We start from the raw sequence: 20,912 nt of genomic DNA, 5'->3' as shown, positions 1-20,912 counted from the left end.
GTATAACTAATTAGAACTCAAAAAAATTAAAGGCGTGCTGGAATTGAGAATCAGAGGATGAATGGGAGGAATTGAGGGGCCCATGTTCTTCTCACTCAGCTGGTGAGAACCTAGGCAGAGGAGGAAAAAAAATGGATGATGTGAGGCACAGTGACTGTCACTATGACTTACTCATTCTTTTAAAACTCCCCATAGTTAATGTTTACTGTTGCATTGAAGTGTCTGATTGGCTTCCATGGCTGGTGACGAGGATGCCTGTGAGCTCACTGCTGATGTTTGTGTGGTCTTGGCCTAAGCGAGGCTGGCTTCTTGTCCTCTTTGGGGCTCTGATGCTGTCCCTGGACCCAGAGACACTTGGAGAGGAGAAACTCCCCACCCTAACAGCACACAGCCCTCCCCGTGTCCTTTCTCTAGAGGGTTTATGATTGGATTTCCTTAGCCAGCGATGAAGGAAGGCGTAGAAAAACGATGGAAATTCCTACCCACAGGGACAGCCTATAGAGAGGAGTGAGGAAGAAACTGTCACGAGGGCGCGCTGGCAGCCCTCGCTGGATGCACTTGAGTCTCACGTGGAATGGAGGAGGAAGCAGTGTTTGGAGATCAAGGAAAACCTTACTCTCAGGTTTCATCTCACGCCAGTCAGAATGGCAGTTATCAAAAGCAGACAAAGAACTGCTGGCCGGCTGGCCTGCGGGAAGGAGAGCTGGGATTTCACTGAAAAATACCATCCAGACTCTGCCAAAGAGCGGAGGAAATCTCAGAACGGCGTTTGCGGGTTCAGTTCTGTTGACTCCAGGCACTGTAGTTCTTGTCTGCTTCCAGAGTTTGCATTGTCTAGCTGTGTGACTCCAAGAAATAATGCAGTTGGAATACATTTAATAAAAAAATTAATAAGCACTCAGTGTCAGGAAAAGTTAGTTACAAAAGAACCCAGGGTAAAACAGAACTGAGTTTTACCTTTGTTTCCTAGTGCCACCAAGATGGGAAATGGGGACCATTCAGCTCACTGGAGGAGGTGAGCAGTCTGGGAGCCTCTTCACCTGGGTACACTGTGCTAGGATGTCCCCTGTGCAGGCGCCATAGGAGACGTTCTTGCGGGAGGTACAGGGGGCATCCAGTCCTGCTCCCTCATTTTTCAGGTGGGCAGATGGCGAGCCAGAGGAGGAAAAGCCCGTCCAAGGACGAAGACGTTGGAGGTGGTTTCTCTCATCATGGCACCCGGTGGCTGGCCCCATTTGTGACCTGTTGTCTCACTGTGACTGTGGTCAGATGTAAAAGCTTGCCTCGTGCTTCATCGTGTCCGGGCAGCTGCAGTCCCTCTGGATGGGCTCGGACTTGGGGGTGGATGTGAGGCGGGGCTCTTCAGCGGATCTCAGGCTCATCTGTGGCCACAGCCTCGGGGTGCCAACTACAGCAGGATGGCTCAGGGCCTCTGCCGGCTCCTGCCACTCCCCACACTCGGAGCCACCCGGGGCTGGTCCAGGGAGGCCTGGGCTGGGGCGGAAGTGTCTGCACGGGCCTGCGCCTAGGATGGGGCTGATGTTGGCCACAGTGAGGGGGAAGGACTTGGCACCGGGCTGGGGCAAGGGAGGCTGGGCAGGGCTGCTCTCTCCCGGCATCCTCCTGGAGCGGGCCATCAGCAGGGTCATGGGGCTGCCCTCTTGGTGTGAGGACATGGCCACTTCCGTGGTGGCACTGAAGTACAATGTTGTGCTCTCCTGTCCCTCGCTTCCTCTCAGCTGCCCCCCTGCAGTCCTCCCCTGCTCCCTGGGGGCAGCCCTGGCTCTCTCCTTTGGGTTGTCCTCCCTGTGTGTGGCTGATGGCTTCTGGGTGGGCACACTGTCCTGATGATCACTGGCAAAAGAGATGTAACTCGAGGTTTCCAAGGCGTCCACCTCTGCTTTTGGGGTCCCTTCAAATTTGGAGCCTTTCTCTAGGGTTGATGCATCATGGGGGGATGACAGGTGGGCTTTCTGGGTACATAGGGTCTGCCCCTGCAGACTGCAGTGTAGACTGGACCCCCATGTGGGGGGACAAGGGCAGCCAGGACTGTCCTCTCCCAGGGCTGCGTTGATCTTGGGCACATTTCCTGTTTTTAGGGCAAGTTTCACCAGCAGCCAGTGGTGGCGGCTCAGGAGGGACCCCTCCCTGGAGCCTGGGTCCCCCGTCTCTGCCCCTGGAGGGCCCTGCTCTGGGCTGGGGGCCTTCTCCACACTGGCCAGCACCCAGCTTTCTCCGTGGCAGGACTCTGCGCTCTCAGGCCTTCCGGCTGCTGGAGCCGTGGTCCGGGGTGGGGCCTCCTGCTCTGCGCTGTCCCTGCCGGCAGGGCCTCTGCACATCCTCACGAAGCCTGGCCAGATGTCTGTGGATTTGGGGTGTAGCAGGCTGTAATAAATAACCAGCGACACACTGCCTGAAAAGACAGAAAGAGAGTACCAGGTCAAGTTCTTGGAAGTCCTGCAGCCGCCTCGTGGTTTGCGGTTCCAGCCATTTTGAGTAGAGCAATATCAGTGGGATCCAAAGTGAGACTATTTGGAGCCTGAGAAATGCATGTTCTGGGGGAGTTTGCAGCTTCTAGAATTTGCAGCTCATCTTCAACTGGAACAAGAGAGCTTGACTCCTGCTGATTCTGGGTCTTCCCTCTCAAGCACACTCCCACTGAGTGCTCGGGTTGTGTGTGAGAATATGTGTGTACATGTGTGTAGTGGGTGTGTAGCACGGGGATGTGTAGCATGTGGGAGTGGGCACACGTGTGTGAGTGTGCAACATGCCTAGAAGAGCTCTCAGTCAACACCCTGGGTGGAGGGGCCACAGCGCTCTGGTGCTGGCGGAGGGCTGCAGCCCAGGCCGTCCTGCTCCTGAATAGCCACATCAAGGAATTTCCAGGAGCAGCAGCCGGGCTTCCTCTGTGTGCAAACATCTTGGTCACATTGTTGCCTTTTTCGTATATTTTGATCAGGAGTGTTGACTGCTGGGTAATCTCTTTAACAGTGCGTTCCAGTAAGCCTCCCACACAGCGCCCAGCTTCCTGTGGCACTGGAGGAGCGCTGGGCAGGGCGCTCCTTATCAACCGCAGGAAACGGAAGGGCTGGGGAGAAGAGTCTGAGGGCGCCAGGACACGCCAGTGTGACAGCTGCAAGGGGCCCCAGGACTCTGCCCCAGACCCTCTGTCTCTCAGGCCAAGGGCCACTGCTCAGGGCTCGAACCAGGGACAAAAAGGGCAGAATCCCTACATGCTCGGTGTGGCCTCTGCAGCAGGCCCTGATCACAACTTCTGCACACTGCTTCAGACTCTCACATTGCTGGGAAGGACCCAGTGTCACCTTTTACAATGAATGACCCAAGACGAACCAAGCTGTGGGGTCATAGAAGTCCTTAGCACACAGATCCAGTGAAAAGTCTCTTCAAGGGCCATGCCATTTGCTGGTTTTGGGTTGTAGTCCCAGGCTGGCAGGCAGGAGGTGCTCAATAAAGAAGGAAAGGTGGTGGGGGCTAAACGTGAGCTGGGACTGTCTACTTTCAGCCTGAGCTCTAGCTCTTTGGTCTATAAATCTCCCTCCCCTCCTTTCCTACCTTCTTCCTTTCCATTTTGTTTCATATTTAGTGATATCAGTTTTGATATAGTGTATTTGATTGTAAGTATAGACATGATATAGTTAATTCTCAATAATGCCTGCATTTAACAACTGGCTCACAAAATTCCTTTCCTTTTCATTTTTTTGTATCTATTCCTGCTGAGGATTCCTGAGGCCCCTCGTGAGCCAGGCCTGCTCACGCTCTGCCTTCAGCGGAGAGGGATGGGCAGGCCCACTCTGGCTGAGCCCTGCCTGTGTCTTCCCACCCCGAGCTTATAGGACTCCGCTGTGCTTCCCCTGAGCCAAAGAGGTCAGTCCTCATGGCTGGCTCCGCCGTGATCCCACCTTCCACGTGGCCCCACCCCCCAGGGATTGCTTGGCAGGGCCGGGAGCCTCCGGGAGCCGCAGGTTCTCACCTGCCTGGGCAGCCTGCTGTTCTTGAGATGGGCCATTCTACGCACACGGGCAGCTTAGAAATGAAAGTGCCGCTAGCTAAGCTGCGTTATGAAGGACTACACGGATGCCCTTCAGTGGGCAGGTGGTTCACCTGTGGTCCTGCCATGCTGTGGAAGGCTGCTCAGCCATCAAAGGGCCGGTGAGGGAAGAGGACCACCCAGAACTGGTACCACAAGGGCATTTACGTAACATCCTTGAAGTGGTACATGTGCAGAAGAGGAGGGTGGGTTGCTGGCCAGGAGCTGGGGGTGTGGTGGGGTGAGAGGAAGTAGGCACTGTGGGGGTCTTTGGTGTGGGAGGGTCTTCCTGTCTGGGCTATGTCACATTCTGTCCTGGTTGTGAGACTGTGATATAGTCTTGCAGGGTAGAAACTGGGTGATGGGTACAGGAACTCTCTGCATGATTAAAACTACAACTATCTGAAAATAAAAGTTCATCTGAAGAACAAGCATTGGCTCAGCCGCCCACTCTGCCAAGCCAGGACTCGGGACTCTGAGGAAGAGGAGGCAGACTTAAGGCCCAGGTGGTTGGGGCTCACGTATTGGGAATCTCCTCTGTGCTGTGAATGGTCTCTCACCTCAGAGGCTTTGTGTCAAGGTTGCTCTTTCCTCGTCACGGCTGCTCTCGTAGGCCAGCCCACTCCCAGAGCTGTGAGCAAGAAAAAGGCCCTAGGTCCCTGCTGCCCACCTCTCTGGGGAGGGCCCAGGTGTCAGGTGGTCTTGTTGCCTCCATGTGCCTCCTTCAGAGTACAAGTGGGCAGAGGAAGGGATGGGGCGTGGCAGGACCTCAGGACCAGGTGAGCAGGAAGGGGGGGGGCACAGGCAGGACCTCAGGACCAAGGCTTGTAGTGAACAGTGGGGGATCCTGGGCAGGGGCCACTGCCACGTGTGGTGGCCATCCTGGACAATCCACCACAGGCTCAAGAGCAGCTGGCAGGGCGGCGGTGGGGGGCAGGCTGGCATCATCCTTCAAGTACAGGGATGAAGCCCCTGCTGAGCTCACCCCTATCAGGGAGGCAAGGTCAACACGTGGACACAGCAGTGACATCAGGTTGTCCATTCACTAAGCCTGACTGATACCTGAAGCCCCCAAGCACGGTGCTGATGCCCATGATGGAGCTGGGGTGGACGCAGCTAGACCACTTAGCAACTGCTGGTCTCGTGGAGTCTCCTAGAGACCTCTGTGCAAACTCTCTCCAACCAGCGCAGATGTGACAGACACCAGAGTGCCTGTGTGGCCAGCAGGAGCTCCCTGTTCTGCTGTGGATGGTGTGGCCAGGCCAGGACAGGGAGGAGAGGGAAATCGCCCGAACCCCATGGGAGCCTGGAGAGGGGCTGGCACAGGAGGCATTTTGGCTACAAGGGGCTGGGCCCAGCCTCACCTGAGTTCCCAGCAGTCAAGACAGGACAACAGGGCTGATCTCAGTTTCTCTGGCCCTGGAGCATGGCCTCCAGCCACAGCACAGTGGCTCTGTCCTCAGTCCCTAGCCCACCACCTCTGAACTCAGTTTCCTGTCCTCTGAGTCCAACGTAAAAACAAGACAACCAAGTTGAGAAGGCAGCCACGGTGGGTCTTACCTATCAGAAATCCAGACAAGACCCCAGCTATGGTCCACAGGCTGCTCCATGAGGCCCCCTGGAGGAAGTCAGTGGCCAGCACCAAAAGAATGATGTCTTCCAGCAGCATTACCTGTGGGACCAAGGCAGAGCCACCACCTGTCAGAACAAGGTAGAGCCACTGCGCCCTTCCTGGATCTGCAGCTCTTCCTTGCTGTCTCCAGGGTGCCCAGGCCGAATGGCCCCTAGAAGCAGAACCCTCATCCTCAAGGGAAACCTCTCTGCAAGGGAGAGCCTCCTAGCATTGCTCATTAAAATGTCAGAGTCACAAACACTGGAGCGGCTGTGGGGGCTCCCTAGGGCAGTCAGGCTGGGCTGCTCTTATTCCCACCTCTGTCTCCCGCCCAGGCTGGGTGTAGGCAGGGACTCATATTGTAACACGATAATGAAAGCCATGTGCAGAGCTCAGAGTGTCACCGAGCTCCAGTAAGCTAGAGTCACAGACTTTCATAACAAGTCTAGAGATTTCCTGTAAACAGGAGCACCTTTAAGGGTTAATTTGTTTTGCACCACGCAGTGGCAGTGGGGGAGGGGATCTCCCTGGCTGGAAACCGGTGGTGGCTGGTGGGCTCTCCCAAAGGCACCTGCCTGCAGGCTGGCCTGGCCTGTCAACTTGTTTCTAATTTTTAAATATAAAAAGTAAATTTTTATTGAAATATGTAAATTAACAGCACATAATTAAAGATTATACAGATGGTCCTTGATTTACCATGGGGTTACCACCCAATAAACCCACTGTAAATCGAATGTTGCTAAGTTGGAAATAAGTCTGAGGTACCTCACCTCCCAAATACCCTAGTACAGCCCAGACTGCCAAGTGTGCCTAGAACACTGACCTTCCCCACTTGGGCAAAGTCAGGTAGCGCCAAGCCCGCTTACATGGAAGAGTGGACTGTCTCACGTGACTTAATAGTGCATTAAAAGTGACAGAATGTCAGCATGGGTGCAGCTCTGCTGCACTGCAAATCAAATAATAGAAGTTGGGACCATCTGTACACTTTACTGCTGACCATAAGACATAGGAAACTGAGTTATAGCACTGACATGCTCAGAAAGTCTTCCAAAGATTCGCCCTGGTGATTCACTGGCTTCATCCTAACTCGGGGAAACTCAAATAAGTCAAGGGTTGAAAACTCTCAGGAGCTGTTGTGGGCTGGGTCTCAGCAGCCCCCAAGGAGTTGCCAGCAGCCCCTGTGAAAACCTGGAGTCTTTCACTCTGACTCCTGACAGATGTCTGGTTGGTCCACAAGTCTGGTGGAAGGCAGACTGGTCCTCTGGGCGCCTTCCACCTCAGTGCTGTGATCCTCTGCCTGTGGCCCTTACGATATCTGGGCCTGACCTGGGCCTCCCTCTCCAGGGGCTTAGGGGTGGGACATGGGCTTCCAGGAGTGGAGCCGTCACCATCCTTGCCTGAGGGACACCTGAGAAGTAAATGAATAGGGGGACGGTGGAGTGCAGAGGCTCAAAGGCCCTGTGGATATGGCCCCTGGGGCCTCACGGCTGTTAGGGAACAGATGAGGATGGGGGATCACAAGGTAAGAGTAATTCTGTAACCACTCCCCCTCCGTGCTGACGCCCATATGCATTCTTTTCCTCAGTGGACAGGATACGTCACCTTCCTCAGCAGACTACCTGTTGTTCACTGCAGGGGAAATGCAGGCCCAGGAGAATACTGATGGGAGGAGCCCGGAAGATTTTTGTGACCAGATCCCAGAACTCTGGGAGATACGGAAAGTTCTTCCTAACCAGAAAATCGATCTGTGTGTGGTTAAGAATTCAACTAGAGCTGGTCAGCATGAGCCAAGGTGACCTAGAGTTGCCATGACAGGGAAGGCCTGAAAGTCTGATACCGTCCTGCTGTCAGTCGAAAGTCAAGAGGTGGACCTGGGCAGGACTCTCTGGAAACTTCTCTGGGATCCCCAATAAAACTGGAGTTCAGGAGAGGCACACAGTCCCTGTCTTCCCTGAGAGGACCCACCCTCTCCCTTGAGAGTGTCCCCTTCTGCTTTCCTATTCCTTCATTAAACATTCTTGTTACTCTGGGTGACATGTCTGCAATCTTTCTGACTCAATTGCAAGAACTGGGGTTTGAAGAGGGGGTCTTGGTGCTGCCTCAGTTTCTGGGAGGGCCCCAGCTCCATCACCAGGACCCAGTTGGCTCAGGCTCCTGGAGGTCTGAGGCCCCCTTGGGAAGCTGGGTGGTCATCATCTGTATTTTCCTTATAGTTGTTACCGGCTCTGTTGGTGTCTCACCATCTTTTTTAACCGTATTTCCTTTTGAATGTGTACCCCCCTGGAGTTTGCCTGCTAAGGCTTGTGACGTCTGTCACGCGTCTCGCCTCCATTTATCGGTCACTTTGTGCCAAGCTACTTATGCTACCTGTAGTTTGCTCTTCATAAGGCCCTTGGAAAGTAGATGGGTCTTGCTTGTCACAGGAACACTGAGGGACAGGTGGAAAAGGCTGCGAGGATCTGAGTTCTGGGTCGTGACCAGCAGGGCTGGGGTTCAGTCACTCGTTAGCCTTTGAAACCTGGGGCCTGCCCCCTGGGCCATATTGTCTCTGCTCTTCACAGTGCAGCTCAACCTTCACCTTCTGGCCACCAATGGGAAGCCATGCTGCTAGGTCCTCCAGGTTTTTCTCTCCTGCCTTGCCCATATTCTGCCTTACTATCATGTGAACTTACTAATATGAATTCTTTTAAAAAATGGGTAGAAATTTCTTCTGGAATAGAAGCAACCTGAAGACTGACATCAGGCCACCTTTGAGATTGTCACCATAGGTAGGACCGCATCTGGAACTCGGTGATAAACACCTGGTAAAGACTGAGGTGATGACCAAGGCTGTTTTGTGGGACAAGGACCTGCAGGGACCCTCAGCAGACAGCAGAGAACACACCAAACACGCCTTTGCCACAGTGATGCTCTGGTGGCACCTGGACGTCGGCTCAGTATTTTCACAGCCCGTCGACTCCATTCAAGACTAATTCCTTTTAGAATTTTCCTGTAAACCATGCCAGTCCTTCTTTCATAGCTGTGTGCACACTCACGCTCCTGTGCACACAGACACACACACACACTACAGGCCACACACATTCTGGGAGAGCCGGGATGAAAGAGTGCCCCCATCGCACTTGCCGAGTAGAAGCTGGCCATCCTCCTTCTGGAAGGGCTGTCCCAGAAGTCGAGGTAGCAGAGGATATACACGGCCCCCGCCAGCAGGTTGAAGAGTCGCCAGTGGCAGGTGCTGTCGATGATGTCACTCTGCTGGGCTACGAGCCAGAACGTCATCACCAGCCAGTGGGCACCTGGGGAGAGGTGAGCGGTGGTGGTCAGGGTCCTGGGGGGAGGTGGGGGAGGGGGCAAGAACACAGAAGCACGGCCTGGAAACCTCCCTCTCTGCTTGGGCTGCACTTGCCCCAGCATCCAAGAACAGACACCAGAATCCAGAAGAGAGTGGAGGAGCGGCAAACCGGCCAGTCCAGCTCTGCACCTATCACCTCTCGAGCCTCCCAAAGGGCACTGGCCTAGTCTGGAGACTCGGGAACAAAGACGAGCTGCTGCCCTCAATGGCACATGTCAGATGTTACGTACCCCTACCTTGGGTTCCAGAAAGTTTTTAAGGAGGCAGTTACAAAATCGACTCTACTATTTTAAAATTGTTACTACATGAGCCAAAACCCTCCATACCCACAGGGAAGGATTCTATGTGGTCCAGCTATAGTTTTTATGCCTATATTTTAAGATGAGTAATATCCTTCTAGAGTTAAAGCCGAGTTTTTAAAAGGATGAATAAAAACATCGTTAATTTCTCTTTTGGAGCAAGTTCCCCCCCCCCCACCAATAACTGTATCAAATGTTTGTTCTGGGCCCAAGGGCCAAATATCTCTCAATGTCTCCAGTTCCCTTAAAACAAGAGTACACTGTTCTTTCTTGCAGAGTGTATTCACTGATGACCAGAGGAGACTGCTGTCCTTGGCAGAGACACACAGACCCCATTCAGGAGTGTGCAAGGCCAGAGAGACTCCCTGTCATCACTGTGCATCTCTGTGTGCCCTGGACAGAGGGCTGGGGTTCTGAAGAGCTGTCTCGTTTCAGACAGAGACAATGTCAGAGCACTTTCAGAGACTATAAGCAGCTTCTCATAACTTGTATATTTTTGAACTGGGTCAGGGCAATGGGACCCCAGACCTCCCTCCTGTTTGAATGGCAGTTTTTCTAGGGAAAGATTTTAGTCTGGGATGTAGAATGGTGTCTATGCCCTGGGGGTCCCTAGGACTTTCGAGGCTGGGATATGTAAGCTATGGCGAGGTCTCTCCAGAGCGAGCTGCATGCCCTCCTTCCCACTCCACAGCCCTCTGGGAGCTGGGGTCTGCGTCTCCACGCAGGGGGATCTGGGCTGCCTGTGGCTGCTCAGACCAGCAGAGCCCAGCGGAAGCAATACTGAGCCAGTTCTAGGCCTAGCTTTTAAGAGGACTGGCAGGTCCCACTTCCTGTCTTGGAATTCTAGCTGCCAAGGGTGAGTCCAGGCTACTTTGTGGAAGAGCAAGGCCATGTGTGCACGCAGCCCGCTCCAGCCTCCCTGTGAACCCAGATGCCTGCTCTCCTGCTGCAACCACAGGCGACTCCTAAGCAGGAGCCACCGGCCCAGCCAAGCCAGCCCCAGACCTGGGGCTCATGATCATCAACAGTATTTCTAAGACATACTGCTCTGCGGTGCGGTGTTACACAGCAGTAGATGACCAGAGCGTGAGATCTGCTTACCTCCAACCACCAGGACCCAAACGCGGTAAGCTCTGCAGAACAGAGCCAGACTCAGGACGCGGGTCCCCAGCATGCCCATCCGCCAGAGCTGCTGGCAGAAGAGGGCAGCCCATGGCATGACGCGGTGGCCTGGCTTCAGGACACCCAGGAAGTGGGTGTAGGACACCAGGGCCCAGGACAGTGAGGACCAGGAGAGCAGGGCACTGACTCCTGAAAGGGAAGCAAACAGACAGAACATTCCCCACAGGCTCCAAACAGCCACTGTTGAAGGTTCATTGCTTTAATGGGACATATAACCTCTCATTAAAACCCAGCTCTACAGGGGACACCACTGACCAAGCCCCTTGAAGGCGGAAACGTAACAACATAAAGACTTCCCAGCCCCAGGTCCAAATCCTCTGGTCTAAGTTCTGTTTAGAACAAAGCAGATCCTGGAAGATGATGAATGTGGTTCCTTCCCAGGTGTTTTGCTGCTCGATCACTGGATCATGTGAAGGAGATTTAATAAAAAAAAACTATAATCAGAACATAAATGGCATCAGGCCCTTCGATGAAGATGCATGGAAGAATGATACAGTCCTGTCTTCTGAGCATTTGGTTTATGGACAGGAGGGGGAGGGAGGGAAGGAGAGATTGTGGATGCAGGAGATGGAAATGTGCATCGGCTGGGATCTGAGTTGTGGTTTCCATGAGGCTCTGGAGTCAGCTCTGGCTGCATTAGGAGTTATTCTAGTGACTAAGGACACAGGGAAGACGGAGCATTAATCTCGCTGAGAACCAGTTCTTCCTGGGGTATTTTCAGGGTCATCTTAAGTGCACAATTTCTATCTTCTGGTCTGATCTTACAGCCTAACCCCCGAGGAGAGCCAGCTCACTGAGAATGCATTGCCCCAAGCAAAGCCAACTGTAGTCCCCTACGGGCTAGTGAGCACAGGATGCCCTCATTCTCCCAGGCAGGGGAAGTCTCAGATGGGAGGGTTTTGCCAACCAGTCACATGTTCATGTCCCCCTTGGGAAGTTGACAGTCTGAGCTCTGCAGCAAGAGGTACTCACCTGGCACAACATCTGTGAAGTCTGAGGCTAGAAAAACATATGTCTGGAGCAGCAGGTGGGGCCCCGTCTGCAGCAGGGCCTCCAGGAGCCGGAGCGCTGACAGGTCAGCCTCCTGCAGCCACAGCTGTCCCCAGTGGGGAGCCTCCTCTGCCTTTGACAGAGCAATTGATGTAGTGTCCCAGTGCCTAAAGAAGAGCAAGGGGCATGGTGACATGGAGCCAGGCTGTGGCAGGACTCAATAGGACAACCTCTTTCATTCAGAGACAGGTAGCATTCTGGGAAATACCCTAGGTACTCATCAATGTCACCCAAAGTCATCAGTTAGGCTGTCACTGGGCTGACTCCAAGCTGGAGATGTCAGTTCCAATGGGTGTGCCCTGAGTTCTGGTGCTCAGCCAGGCCCAGCCTATGTGCCACAGACTCCCCACATCTGGGAGGGGGGGGAAGGCAGGTGAGGAGCCAGGACCCAGTGCAGGAGGGTCTCTCTGAGCAGAGCTGCCACAGGGCAAGGAAACCCAGACGGATAGGCTGGCAAGGTTTGAAGGCAACTCCAACTGACTCCCCTGCCCCAGAGCCTCTTGGGATGGGAATCAATTCCTTCAGCAGCTGCCTGCTCCAAGGTGCTGTGTGTGCTCATCTCTTTAGAGCCCAGAGAGATGAGAAAACCCTCATCCTCACACTCATGGAGTGCAGAGCTTTGTGTGCCCTAAAACTGTGACACACAAGAACCTTGTGCCCTAAAATTAAGACACCCAAGAAGCTGGGGGGCTGTTCATGCTTAGGGGCCAGGATGAGAAAGAGAAGCCGCACACATGCACACATGCTCACGTGCTTGCACACACACACACACACACACACACACACACACACACGTGGATGGAGGAGAGTCAGGCTGTCAGGTGGCAAGATGAGAAAGGGAAGGCATGTCGTCAAGGTGGAGCGTGGAAACCAGGCTGAGGCAAATGGGGAACCAGAGGCAGCTGGAGGCAGATGGACAGCTGCTAGCAGCCTGGGGGACACAGAAAACAGCAGAAGGGATGAGCCCCCTCACATGTCTGTCGCACCGGGCTGCGCAGGACCCCAAGGACACTTCAGCTCAGCCCACCTGGGTAACCTTCCTAGGGTCTGGAAGAGGGTCAAACACCAGTGAAAGGACTTAGAACGCTCTTTTCTCATTCTGTTTCCCATAAATCCATCCCAGAAGCCTTTTCCTCATATTCTCATCTTCTGAAAGCTGTCTATAATGTGGTGTGGGGCACCTGCTAAACTGCCCAAAGGGCCACACGGAATATATAACAACCATGCCACTCCCTGGTCACACTTGGAGGTTCAGTGGACTTGGAGTTTCCATTGGTGATGAGGTTTCTATGCATAGCAGCAAGAAGGGAGGTGACCACTTGCCTGCTGTGTGGGCAGTGGTGCCTACAGCTCCATTTAGGAGCAGAACCTCCTTGTCTTGTCCAAGTTCAGAGACACAGTTGAGCAACCCCTGGGCCAGAGCCAATGTCCCTGGAAGTCCACGGGGGAAGGCTTCCCAAGCATCTCCCTAGACTCTGCCAGACAGGCAGACTCTGATCTTTGGCCAGCTCTGCTATGTCCAAGCAGAAGGTGGGGGGTCCCCTTTGAAAGGGTTTTACTTACAGTGCTGAGGGCCTAGGGAAGATGCTTAGGGAAAACAGTTTTCCTTTTTCATGATTTGGAATCCTGGAGTGAACTGATTTCTTACTGAGTCTTTGAAGCTCTGATTCTGACACAAACTTAATGTTAAGAAAAAACATATGAAACCCCAAAAAATATAACCAGAAAAATGAACCATGTTCACTAGAAGCTTATGATTCAGTTTTGGAAAGAAAACACACGTGAAAGGATTGAGGAAGAAACCATCAAAATGAGCAGTGAGGGTGGAGGTGGAGTCCGAGTCCTGGGTAGGGGGTCAGGAGGTCTAGGAGGGCTCTCTGGGGGGAGGATGGCAAGGCCTGGTTGGGCAGCTGAGGTGGGAGGGAACCTAAAGGAGTATGTGGGGGCAGTGGGAAGGGTCCGTGTCTGGGAACTGTCAAGAGTCTGGTGGAACAGAGGGTGGGGCAGATGGTGAAAGGTTCCCGGGTGTGCTGAGGCTGCTTCCCTCCAGGATGCGGACGGCCTGAGGGAGGGCAGCCACCCAGGTTTTGTGACAGTAGGTCACTGGGGGCCCTGGGGAAAGCTGGGGTGATATGGAAGGTGCAGAGATCTGGCTACCTGGTCCTGAGATTCAACCTATCTGTCCTGGCCACAGCACACCCAGGCCCCCACCTGCTCTGGCCTGGGTTCTGAGAGCCTCGGCCGACTGTTGCTAGGGCAGCTCTTCCAGGCACAGCCTGCCACGGTGGTCTCAGTTCTCCCAGGGCTTGCAACTGCAAGCTCCTTAGGCTACGACCAAGGTCCCTCTACCCTGGTACTTTCCCTGCTCTAGAGAACACCCTCTTATACTGACTACAGACGTCTACTCCCCAGACAGAAGTTTCTGGCAGCTGCCGTGCCTTTGCAGCAACACTGGCGGCTTCCTGGGTCAGAGTCGCCTCCCCTCCCACGATGTCAGAACCTGCAGAGGCGCCAGGACCGGACCTCAGCGGGTGTAGGGACAGTGCTCTGCCTTCTGTGTGGAGGGCAAGTCTGACTCTTGGGGCTCTGTCGACAACCTTCTCTCAGCTCTGTTCCCAACTCAGCCTCAGAGATTGCACTCACACAAGTCACTAACCATGAACAGTCACCCACCAAGCGTGCCGAGCCCTGTGGATGACGGTCCAGGGTCCTGGTCGCATTAGGAACACAGGCTCCATACAGAGGCTTGGAAACACAACCCATCAGCCTAACTTGTCTTTAGAATTCAGTTTCTCAGCAATCTAGTCTTTCCTAACTAACAAGTAAGCATGAAAATGTGCCCACTACAACTAGAGTAGTCTATCTTGGGCCCAAGACGTGGAGAATAAGTGATTTTTTTTCTCCAATGTAACATTCCTGGGGATATTGGCCCTGTCAGCCTGCAGCTCAAGGTTTTGACTAGAGCTGTGTTTTACGTACTTTTTAAGTATTCAGTCTCCACCCATCTACACTGAGCTTATCTTACATGCCCTTAAAATTTGCCTCTTTCTTTTAAAGTACTTTTAACTTCTAAATGTGCTAACACAGAATGCATGCTGAGGAAATTAGCTAGGGACTCTTCTACCAGCTTACACTGAGTTTCAATTGAATTGACAGGCTTTAAAAATTGTTAAAAAGATCTTGGTGACATATAGTAGTAGAAGGGACACAAAAAGCCCAAATAGAAAAAAAGTAGCTCTTTGTTTAAACAAGCTGCTACTAATGTCAGGTTTGAACAGTCAGATTTAACATGAATATAGTTTGTATCATTTTGTGTTAAAAAAATTCAGCAATTTTGTTTTAAAGCCCTGAATTTTTATAAGCAACTTTCCTCAAGTTGGTTGTGTTTTATTGATTGTTCTGTTTTTGAAGGCTCCTCTGCATTTCCTTATGGAATCACTTCCTGTGGGCCACTGGGATCCAACTCAGGATTGTGCAAAATACCACTGTTTTGGCTCCCCCTACAGGTGACTTACCAAACTGTGATTTTAAAAAAACGATTTGCTTTAAAAGACTACTTTTATCATGTTTTCTTTGTGACAGCTGAAAGTGCTAGCTTCAGAATAAGGAAAAGATTCTTATTTCTATTTTCAAATCTCCCTACTAAGGAAGTAGATTTCTGTGTTTTGGCTAATTTGTAATCTCAGAAAACTTGTAAGCTGGGTAGTTTCTTATGCTTATACTGTCATGAAGTTAGAACCAAATTTGTGGCTTGTTATACAAACTGCCCACTCTGGCTTGATCATGTTCTAATATTCTGCCCCCTTTTCTGGCTTTTATTGTTTCTTTTTATTCGCTCAACCCCCCCTTTTAAAATTTTTTTGTGTTCTTTTAAATTATGTGTAAATTTCTTTGGTTACCTTCACTTCTTTATAATGATCAGATACACGTGACTAGTTGTCTTTCCTAGCTCCTAATTTTTGCATCTCTCTTCACTTACCCATGCTAATTTTCAGTATATACCAGAATATCAGTGTGCTTATGGAGGTTCTGAGAGCCCAGGGGAAGAAAAGAGGATGGAGTCCACTGTCAAATACCAGTACCAAGAATCTGGACATGCCCTGGGCCTCTTGCATCCCCACCTCTGAAGAAGGCTCTAGATGAGGTGGGCCTGAGGCTGCCCAGAGTCTCAGAAGGCACATCCACCTGACAATTACTCGGAAGGCTTCTCCTTAGCAACTACAGGACAAGTCAACTTCTCAGGCTATCAAACATTTGCTTAGGAAAGCCTGGCTCAGTTTCTCGATAGGTCACTTGCCCCTGAGGTCTCATTCTTGATGACTATGATGGCTGAGGTCAGGAAGAGGCCCGCGGCCCTCCTGCTCTCATTTTGAGGCCAGGCTGATTAGGGAGGGTAGGAGATGCTAGGCAGTGCTCAGAAGAGGCTGCAGGCCCCAAGTTCAGGCAAAAGATTCTCTGCTGCCTCCCAGTCCTCGGTGTTCAGTCCTCCCCGGCACTCTGGCACATGCAGGCCCAGCTGGGGAGCCTCTGTGGTGGCTGTGGGTGTGTTTGTGGTGCCTGCTGACACAGACGGCCGACTGCGGCCTGTGACGTTGTGGTGGCTGCCCCATGTCTTTCTCAGGAGCACCTTCTACTCTGGCCTGAAGGTCCTAGGGGTGGGGCAGGCAGCATGCCATGCCCATGTTCTCTCTGGACATGGGGCTCCCACCTGTGAACCCGCCACATACTTGTTTCAGGGCCTTGTGAGAAAGTCCTAGGGACAGTGACTGTGACAGCACAAACCCTCAGAACAGAGAGCAACACTTGGCAAGGGCTCCTTCAATACACTTGGAACTCTCGAACTCTCATGGCCTTGATAAACACTGAACTACAGGCTTCACCAACCTGATCCCTGAATTCTTCTCCTTTACAAAAAGTCCCTTCAGCCCTATGGGATCATTGAGGCTGCTGAGAGCTGAAGTGCACATTTGTGCAAACTCACTGCCACATCTCTCTGACAACTCCCTGTTTCCAGGTGCTCCTGGGAGAAGCCACACCTTGCCTCAGAGGTGGCCTGTGGACCACAGGTCAGCCCACAGCACTAGGTACATCTCTGGCAGCTTTTCTGTGGCAAAAACACTGTTTCTGGCTCGCAGATGACTTCTTCCTTTCACAAAAGCTTGAACAGATGCTGCTGTGGGGTGTGAGGGTATGGGGGTGTTCACTGTCTAGCCTGTGGCTAACTCAACTATGTCACCTTCCTGGACTAAGATAATAGGTGTTCAAACAGAGCTGCCATGAGCAGCTTTACGTGGCTCCAAAGGTTGACCAAAGGATGGACACAACATGAAGACAGAATTTGGCTGAAGAGAAGAAAAAGCTTTCTAAAGGTTACAGATGCATCTAGGAGGGGGCCCTGGTGTTAGAGATGCTGGATGAGGGGATGTCAGTCTCAAGCAGAGGTGTGATCCTGAACTTCCAGGACCTTAAGGACAGAACATATGGACAGAGGTCAGAGGAGTCCCTTCTTGCACCTGGTCAGGCTCTGGAGGTGGAAGGAGGCTGGCTGTTCTTACCGCTTCCAGACGCCCAGCTGCAGGAGGTGCAGCATCACCAACAGGCTACGTCCCAGATGCCCATCTTCTCGGAACCACAGATAGCTCAGGCCCTGGACCAGGAAGCCAGGCAGGAGGACAGAAAACGCCAGCCATCCCCAGAGAAGCTGTCCTGTGGTGAAGTAGTAAACCACAGTACAGAGGCCTGGAGGGACGAGAAAAACCAGAGGGGTTATGGAAGGATAGGGCTGGACTGGGTAACTGGGCTGTAAGTATTTTCAAGTTTTCTGGATGTTACAATGCTCTGAAATCTTACAAAGTCTCTTGGGTGGGAAGAGACTGCTTCTCTTAGAGGTAGCACAGGGCACCTCCAAGAGCATGCCTGTGACATGCAGACTGCCCAACCCAGAGCCACCCTCCTCTGTCTGGCCCCCACCCCAGGAGACAGTACTGCTCTGCCTTAGTCGTCTCAGTGCCAGGAGTCAGGCATCCAGGGGTCAAAAGAGCCCAACACACACACAAATCATCCATGTTAGCCTGTCCTAAACTGTCCCCGCTGTGCTTGGTCCTTGTCTAGGAGGCCCCAACCTGGCCTTTCTACCGTGGCTGCTGTCTTCTGCCGCCTGACCACTGTACTTCCTCAGGGGCCCTCTGTGGCCTCCTGCCTCTGGCACCTGTGAGGACAATGAACTTGCTTTCCTCAGCCTCTTGTCTATACACTCGACACTCCATCTCATTAAAAGACAAAACCAAGCAACCTAACCAATCAACACGGTGTCCCCACCGCCAGCAAGACTCTGCTAGAACCCTGCCTGGGAGCTGGCAGAGCTGGCTGGCAACAGGGGCAGGCAGAAAGGTGACAGGCCTCTCTGGGGCACCTCCCTGTTACAAGGAGCTACGTGTACCAAGTACCTGGCAGCTAGGATGTGCTCTAAGTGTGCCGCCTCCTCTCTGGGACATGGTGCAGAGGATCAGCACTCCCCTCCCCACAGGGTCCTCAGTCACCCTGCACTGCTGCCCACCTGCTGGCCTTTATCCTCCCAGCTAATTCGGTGAGGCAGCCTCCTCCACCTGTGCAGTGGGGCCCTCACGGTCAGTGCAAACGTCAGCACCTCCCCACCGCGGCTGAGGATCCTATGAGGCTGGTAATGGAGGCAGCAGCGCTGGTGGACACGGGGATGCCCAGTAACTCTTTTAAATCACTGTTACTTGGATTTTACAGTATTAAAGTTTAAAGTGGGTCTATGAGCACAAGCCATGAATTTCGGTGGCAAATGCACTGCCCGGAGGAACAGCTGGGAGTCGTGCAGCCCCAGCAGAGGCGTCTGGGCCCTGGGCTCTGTCCAGCGGTCTAACCGCCTGCGCGTCCCGCCACACACCGCCAACCAGGGCCTGCCCGTCCGGTTTTAGCCCTCCCCTGCCGCAGGGCAGGAATTGGGAGTGCTTGGGTAGGACCCCACCCCGGCTCCTCCAGCGCCACTTGGAGAAAGCGCAGCGGGTGCGCCCGGGGACCGGCGAGGAACCGCGGCGCAGATCAGAGAGAAAATTTCGAGTCAGCGCCCGGCGGGTCCCGAAGGCGTGCGTGATGGTAGCGGGCGCGGAACCTTCTTGATCCTGGAGCCTCCCTAAGGCCACGGTCCCGCTCCCCAGAGGCGGGCTCGGAAGTCTGAGAACCGGAGGCGTGGCGGAAGTGGGCGGAGACACTCCTCTCCGGCACCGAAAGAGTTACACGTTCAAACGCGAAGGGCGCGAAAAGTATGGCGGTTTTGCTTTGCCTTCACTCGGCGGTTGGGTTCCCCGGCAGTCTCGTCTGCCCCACCCCAAACCCCAGTGGGAACCACTGTCCTTCAGGCCCTGGGTCCCCCAAGCCCTCGGCTCCCGAGCGGCCTCCTCGCTTCAGGCCGGCCGGGGCGATGGGGAGAGGCGGGGCGCATCTCGCACCACAGCACTTTGCCAAGCGCGTGGAATAAGAATTCTGGAGGGAGGGCGGGATGCCAGTCCGCCTTTTCCGGCGGGGGAATCCCCCATCCGTGGGCGACCCCTGGATCCGCGGAAGGGGTCATGCATGGGTGGGGGGGAGGGGTGGAAATTCATGCAACCGCCGGGGGATCGTGCATTCCTGAGCGCTCTCGAGCACCGGCGGGGGGTTAGGCATCCGCGAGGGCTCTTGCAACCCTGAGCGCCCACTAAGGATTGGCGGGCGTGCTCCGCAAGCTGGGAGGAGAGCCAGCATGCAAGCACCCGCGCGCAGCGCTCTGCATGCTGCCCCAGCGGGCGGGGGTGGGGTGAGGGTGGTGGAGGGAGCACCCGCCGGCGCCAGCCGCGGGCTGCGCTGCACTCACGCGCGCTCTGCTCCGCCGCCTGCAGCAGGGCGGAGAGCCCCAGGAGCCCCGCGTGCATCCTCCAGCCTGCCCCGCCGCCTGCGCCCGCCCCTTCCCCTGTCAGACGCCCCTAGTCGGGGAGGTTTCCGGCCTGAGGCCCGACTGCGGGAGGCATTTCGGCCAGAGCAGTTGGGCGCACGGGGGCTGGTTCTGGTTTATGCCAAGTTGCTAGCAGGGGAGGGAGGGAAGGAGGGAGGAGGACAGATTCCCAGTGGGGAAGTCCCGTTTACGTCTGGCCCCTTGATCTGGACGTAAGGAGAAGTGCCCTTTTCGTGGGTCCTGGCCCTGGGGTGCTGCTGAAAGCAAGTCCGGGAGAGGGGCGGGAAGGAACTGAATTAGAATCGTTAATTGGATCTTTGAAATCTTACAATTATGTGGCCAGAAAAACGCAGGGCGCGTTCCGTGGCATCTCACCTCCAAGTCCTTCCCAGCCTCTGCTCACAGAAGCTCTCCCCTTCCGTCCTTCAGTTTCACTTCTCTCAAAACCTCATTGCCCTGTTCGCTCTTGCCTACCTCCCACCTTATATTCACTCTCAACCCCTTTCCAGTTTTCCTCTCAAAGGGACTATGTGGCCGCATGCACGTGGAAGCAGTACTGTCATGCACTAGAATATGAATATAAAGTTGAAATCACGTACAGAAATTAGGATGAGGAATAAAGGCTCTTCTTGGTTGGTGAGAGATCCGTGTGATGTTCTGTACCTCTGTCAGCATTTCAATTTTAGAAAAATTTTCTCTCCAAACCCTAGGTATTACTGGAGGAACACACATGTGTCCTACATTTCCTATGTTAAGAAATCTAATGATTTAAAAGCTGGATGGTGAGGCTTTGCCTTGGGACAGCAGCAGTTTGAGTGAGAGCTAAGATCATTGTCTTTGGCCTTGAAGCAAATGGAAGGGTTTTGGAAAGAGAAGCAGAAAAAAAGTCACAGAGAAAGGGCTGAGTTGCTACCTAACCACCTCCAACTTCCCTCTGTGACTGCCCTTGACTCAGCTTTTTTCCCTGAGCCACTTTCTTCTGCAGTCACCTTGGATTACAGGAACAATAGGCCTGGTCCAGGAGTCAAAATTACTTCCAAGCAGTGGCTCCCTAAGTGGGAGCAGTTACCCCACGAGGACACTGAGGCTGCTTCCTGCCCCCAAAACCTGCCTTCTCACATGGGAACCATGTCCCCCTCAAGCCACTGTGACCTGCCCAGAGCTTCATGAGCCAGTCCCCAGACAAGGATCAGCCTGACCAGTCCCTGGCCAGGACCACCCACTCCACAGGCTGTGGGAACCCTGCAGCCAGGCAAGCCCCCAGTCCGGGCCTTTGTTCCCCTTTTCTGCAACACCTCCAGCCCCTTGAAGATAGATCTTTGGTCACTGATCCTGTTCCTCATCATTGCTGTCTCCTTGGCATGTTGGGGCTGGTGGCTGAGCTGGTCTATTGGGACCCCTGGGGCCAGGGCTTTCAG

General features: G+C 53.7%; 1 protein-coding gene across 2 annotated transcripts; it reads right to left on the bottom strand.

The window, feature by feature from the left end:
- Positions 1–859: 859 nt before the first annotated feature.
- On the bottom strand, positions 860–19,489 carry Xkr5 (XK related 5). Of its 2 annotated transcripts, none has more exons than XM_015504653.2 (7): positions 19,417–19,489; positions 17,096–17,279; positions 11,463–11,647; positions 10,410–10,619; positions 8,784–8,953; positions 5,609–5,720; positions 860–2,413 (listed from the first exon to the last, which is right to left on the bottom strand). In XM_015504653.2, the coding sequence occupies exons 1-7, from the start codon at positions 19,472–19,474 to the stop codon at positions 1,266–1,268; spliced, it is 2,067 nt and encodes a 688-aa protein (XP_015360139.1). In that variant the 5' UTR covers positions 19,475–19,489; the 3' UTR covers positions 860–1,265. The 2 variants fall into 2 exon arrangements, with proteins under 2 accessions (XP_015360139.1, XP_048648774.1); XM_048792817.1 differs by lacking the exon at positions 19,417–19,489 and adding an exon at positions 18,097–18,667.
- Between the last annotated feature and the right edge of the window lie 1,423 nt (positions 19,490–20,912).

This window comes from Marmota marmota, unplaced genomic scaffold (assembly GCF_001458135.2).
Source record: "Marmota marmota marmota unplaced genomic scaffold, marMar, whole genome shotgun sequence".
Classification (NCBI taxonomy): Eukaryota; Metazoa; Chordata; class Mammalia; order Rodentia; family Sciuridae; genus Marmota; species Marmota marmota.
Note: the sequence above shows the minus strand (reverse complement) of the source record. Positions and strands in the feature narration are given on the sequence as shown.

What these genes read in the sequence shown, in the direction of transcription:
- Xkr5 (XM_015504653.2), bottom strand. Translation starts at nt 19,474, where the DNA reads ATGCACGCGGGGCTCCTGGGGCTCTCCGCCCTGCTGCAGGCGGCGGAG. An exon ending in GGCGGCGGAGCAGAGCGCGC is followed by an intron (nt 17,280 to 19,416) that starts GTGAGTGCAGCG and finishes TCGTCCCTCCAG; the next exon opens with GCCTCTGTACTGTGGTTTAC. An exon ending in CTTCACAGATGTTGTGCCAG is followed by an intron (nt 10,620 to 11,462) that starts GTGAGTACCTCT and finishes CTTCCCTTTCAG; the next exon opens with GAGTCAGTGCCCTGCTCTCC.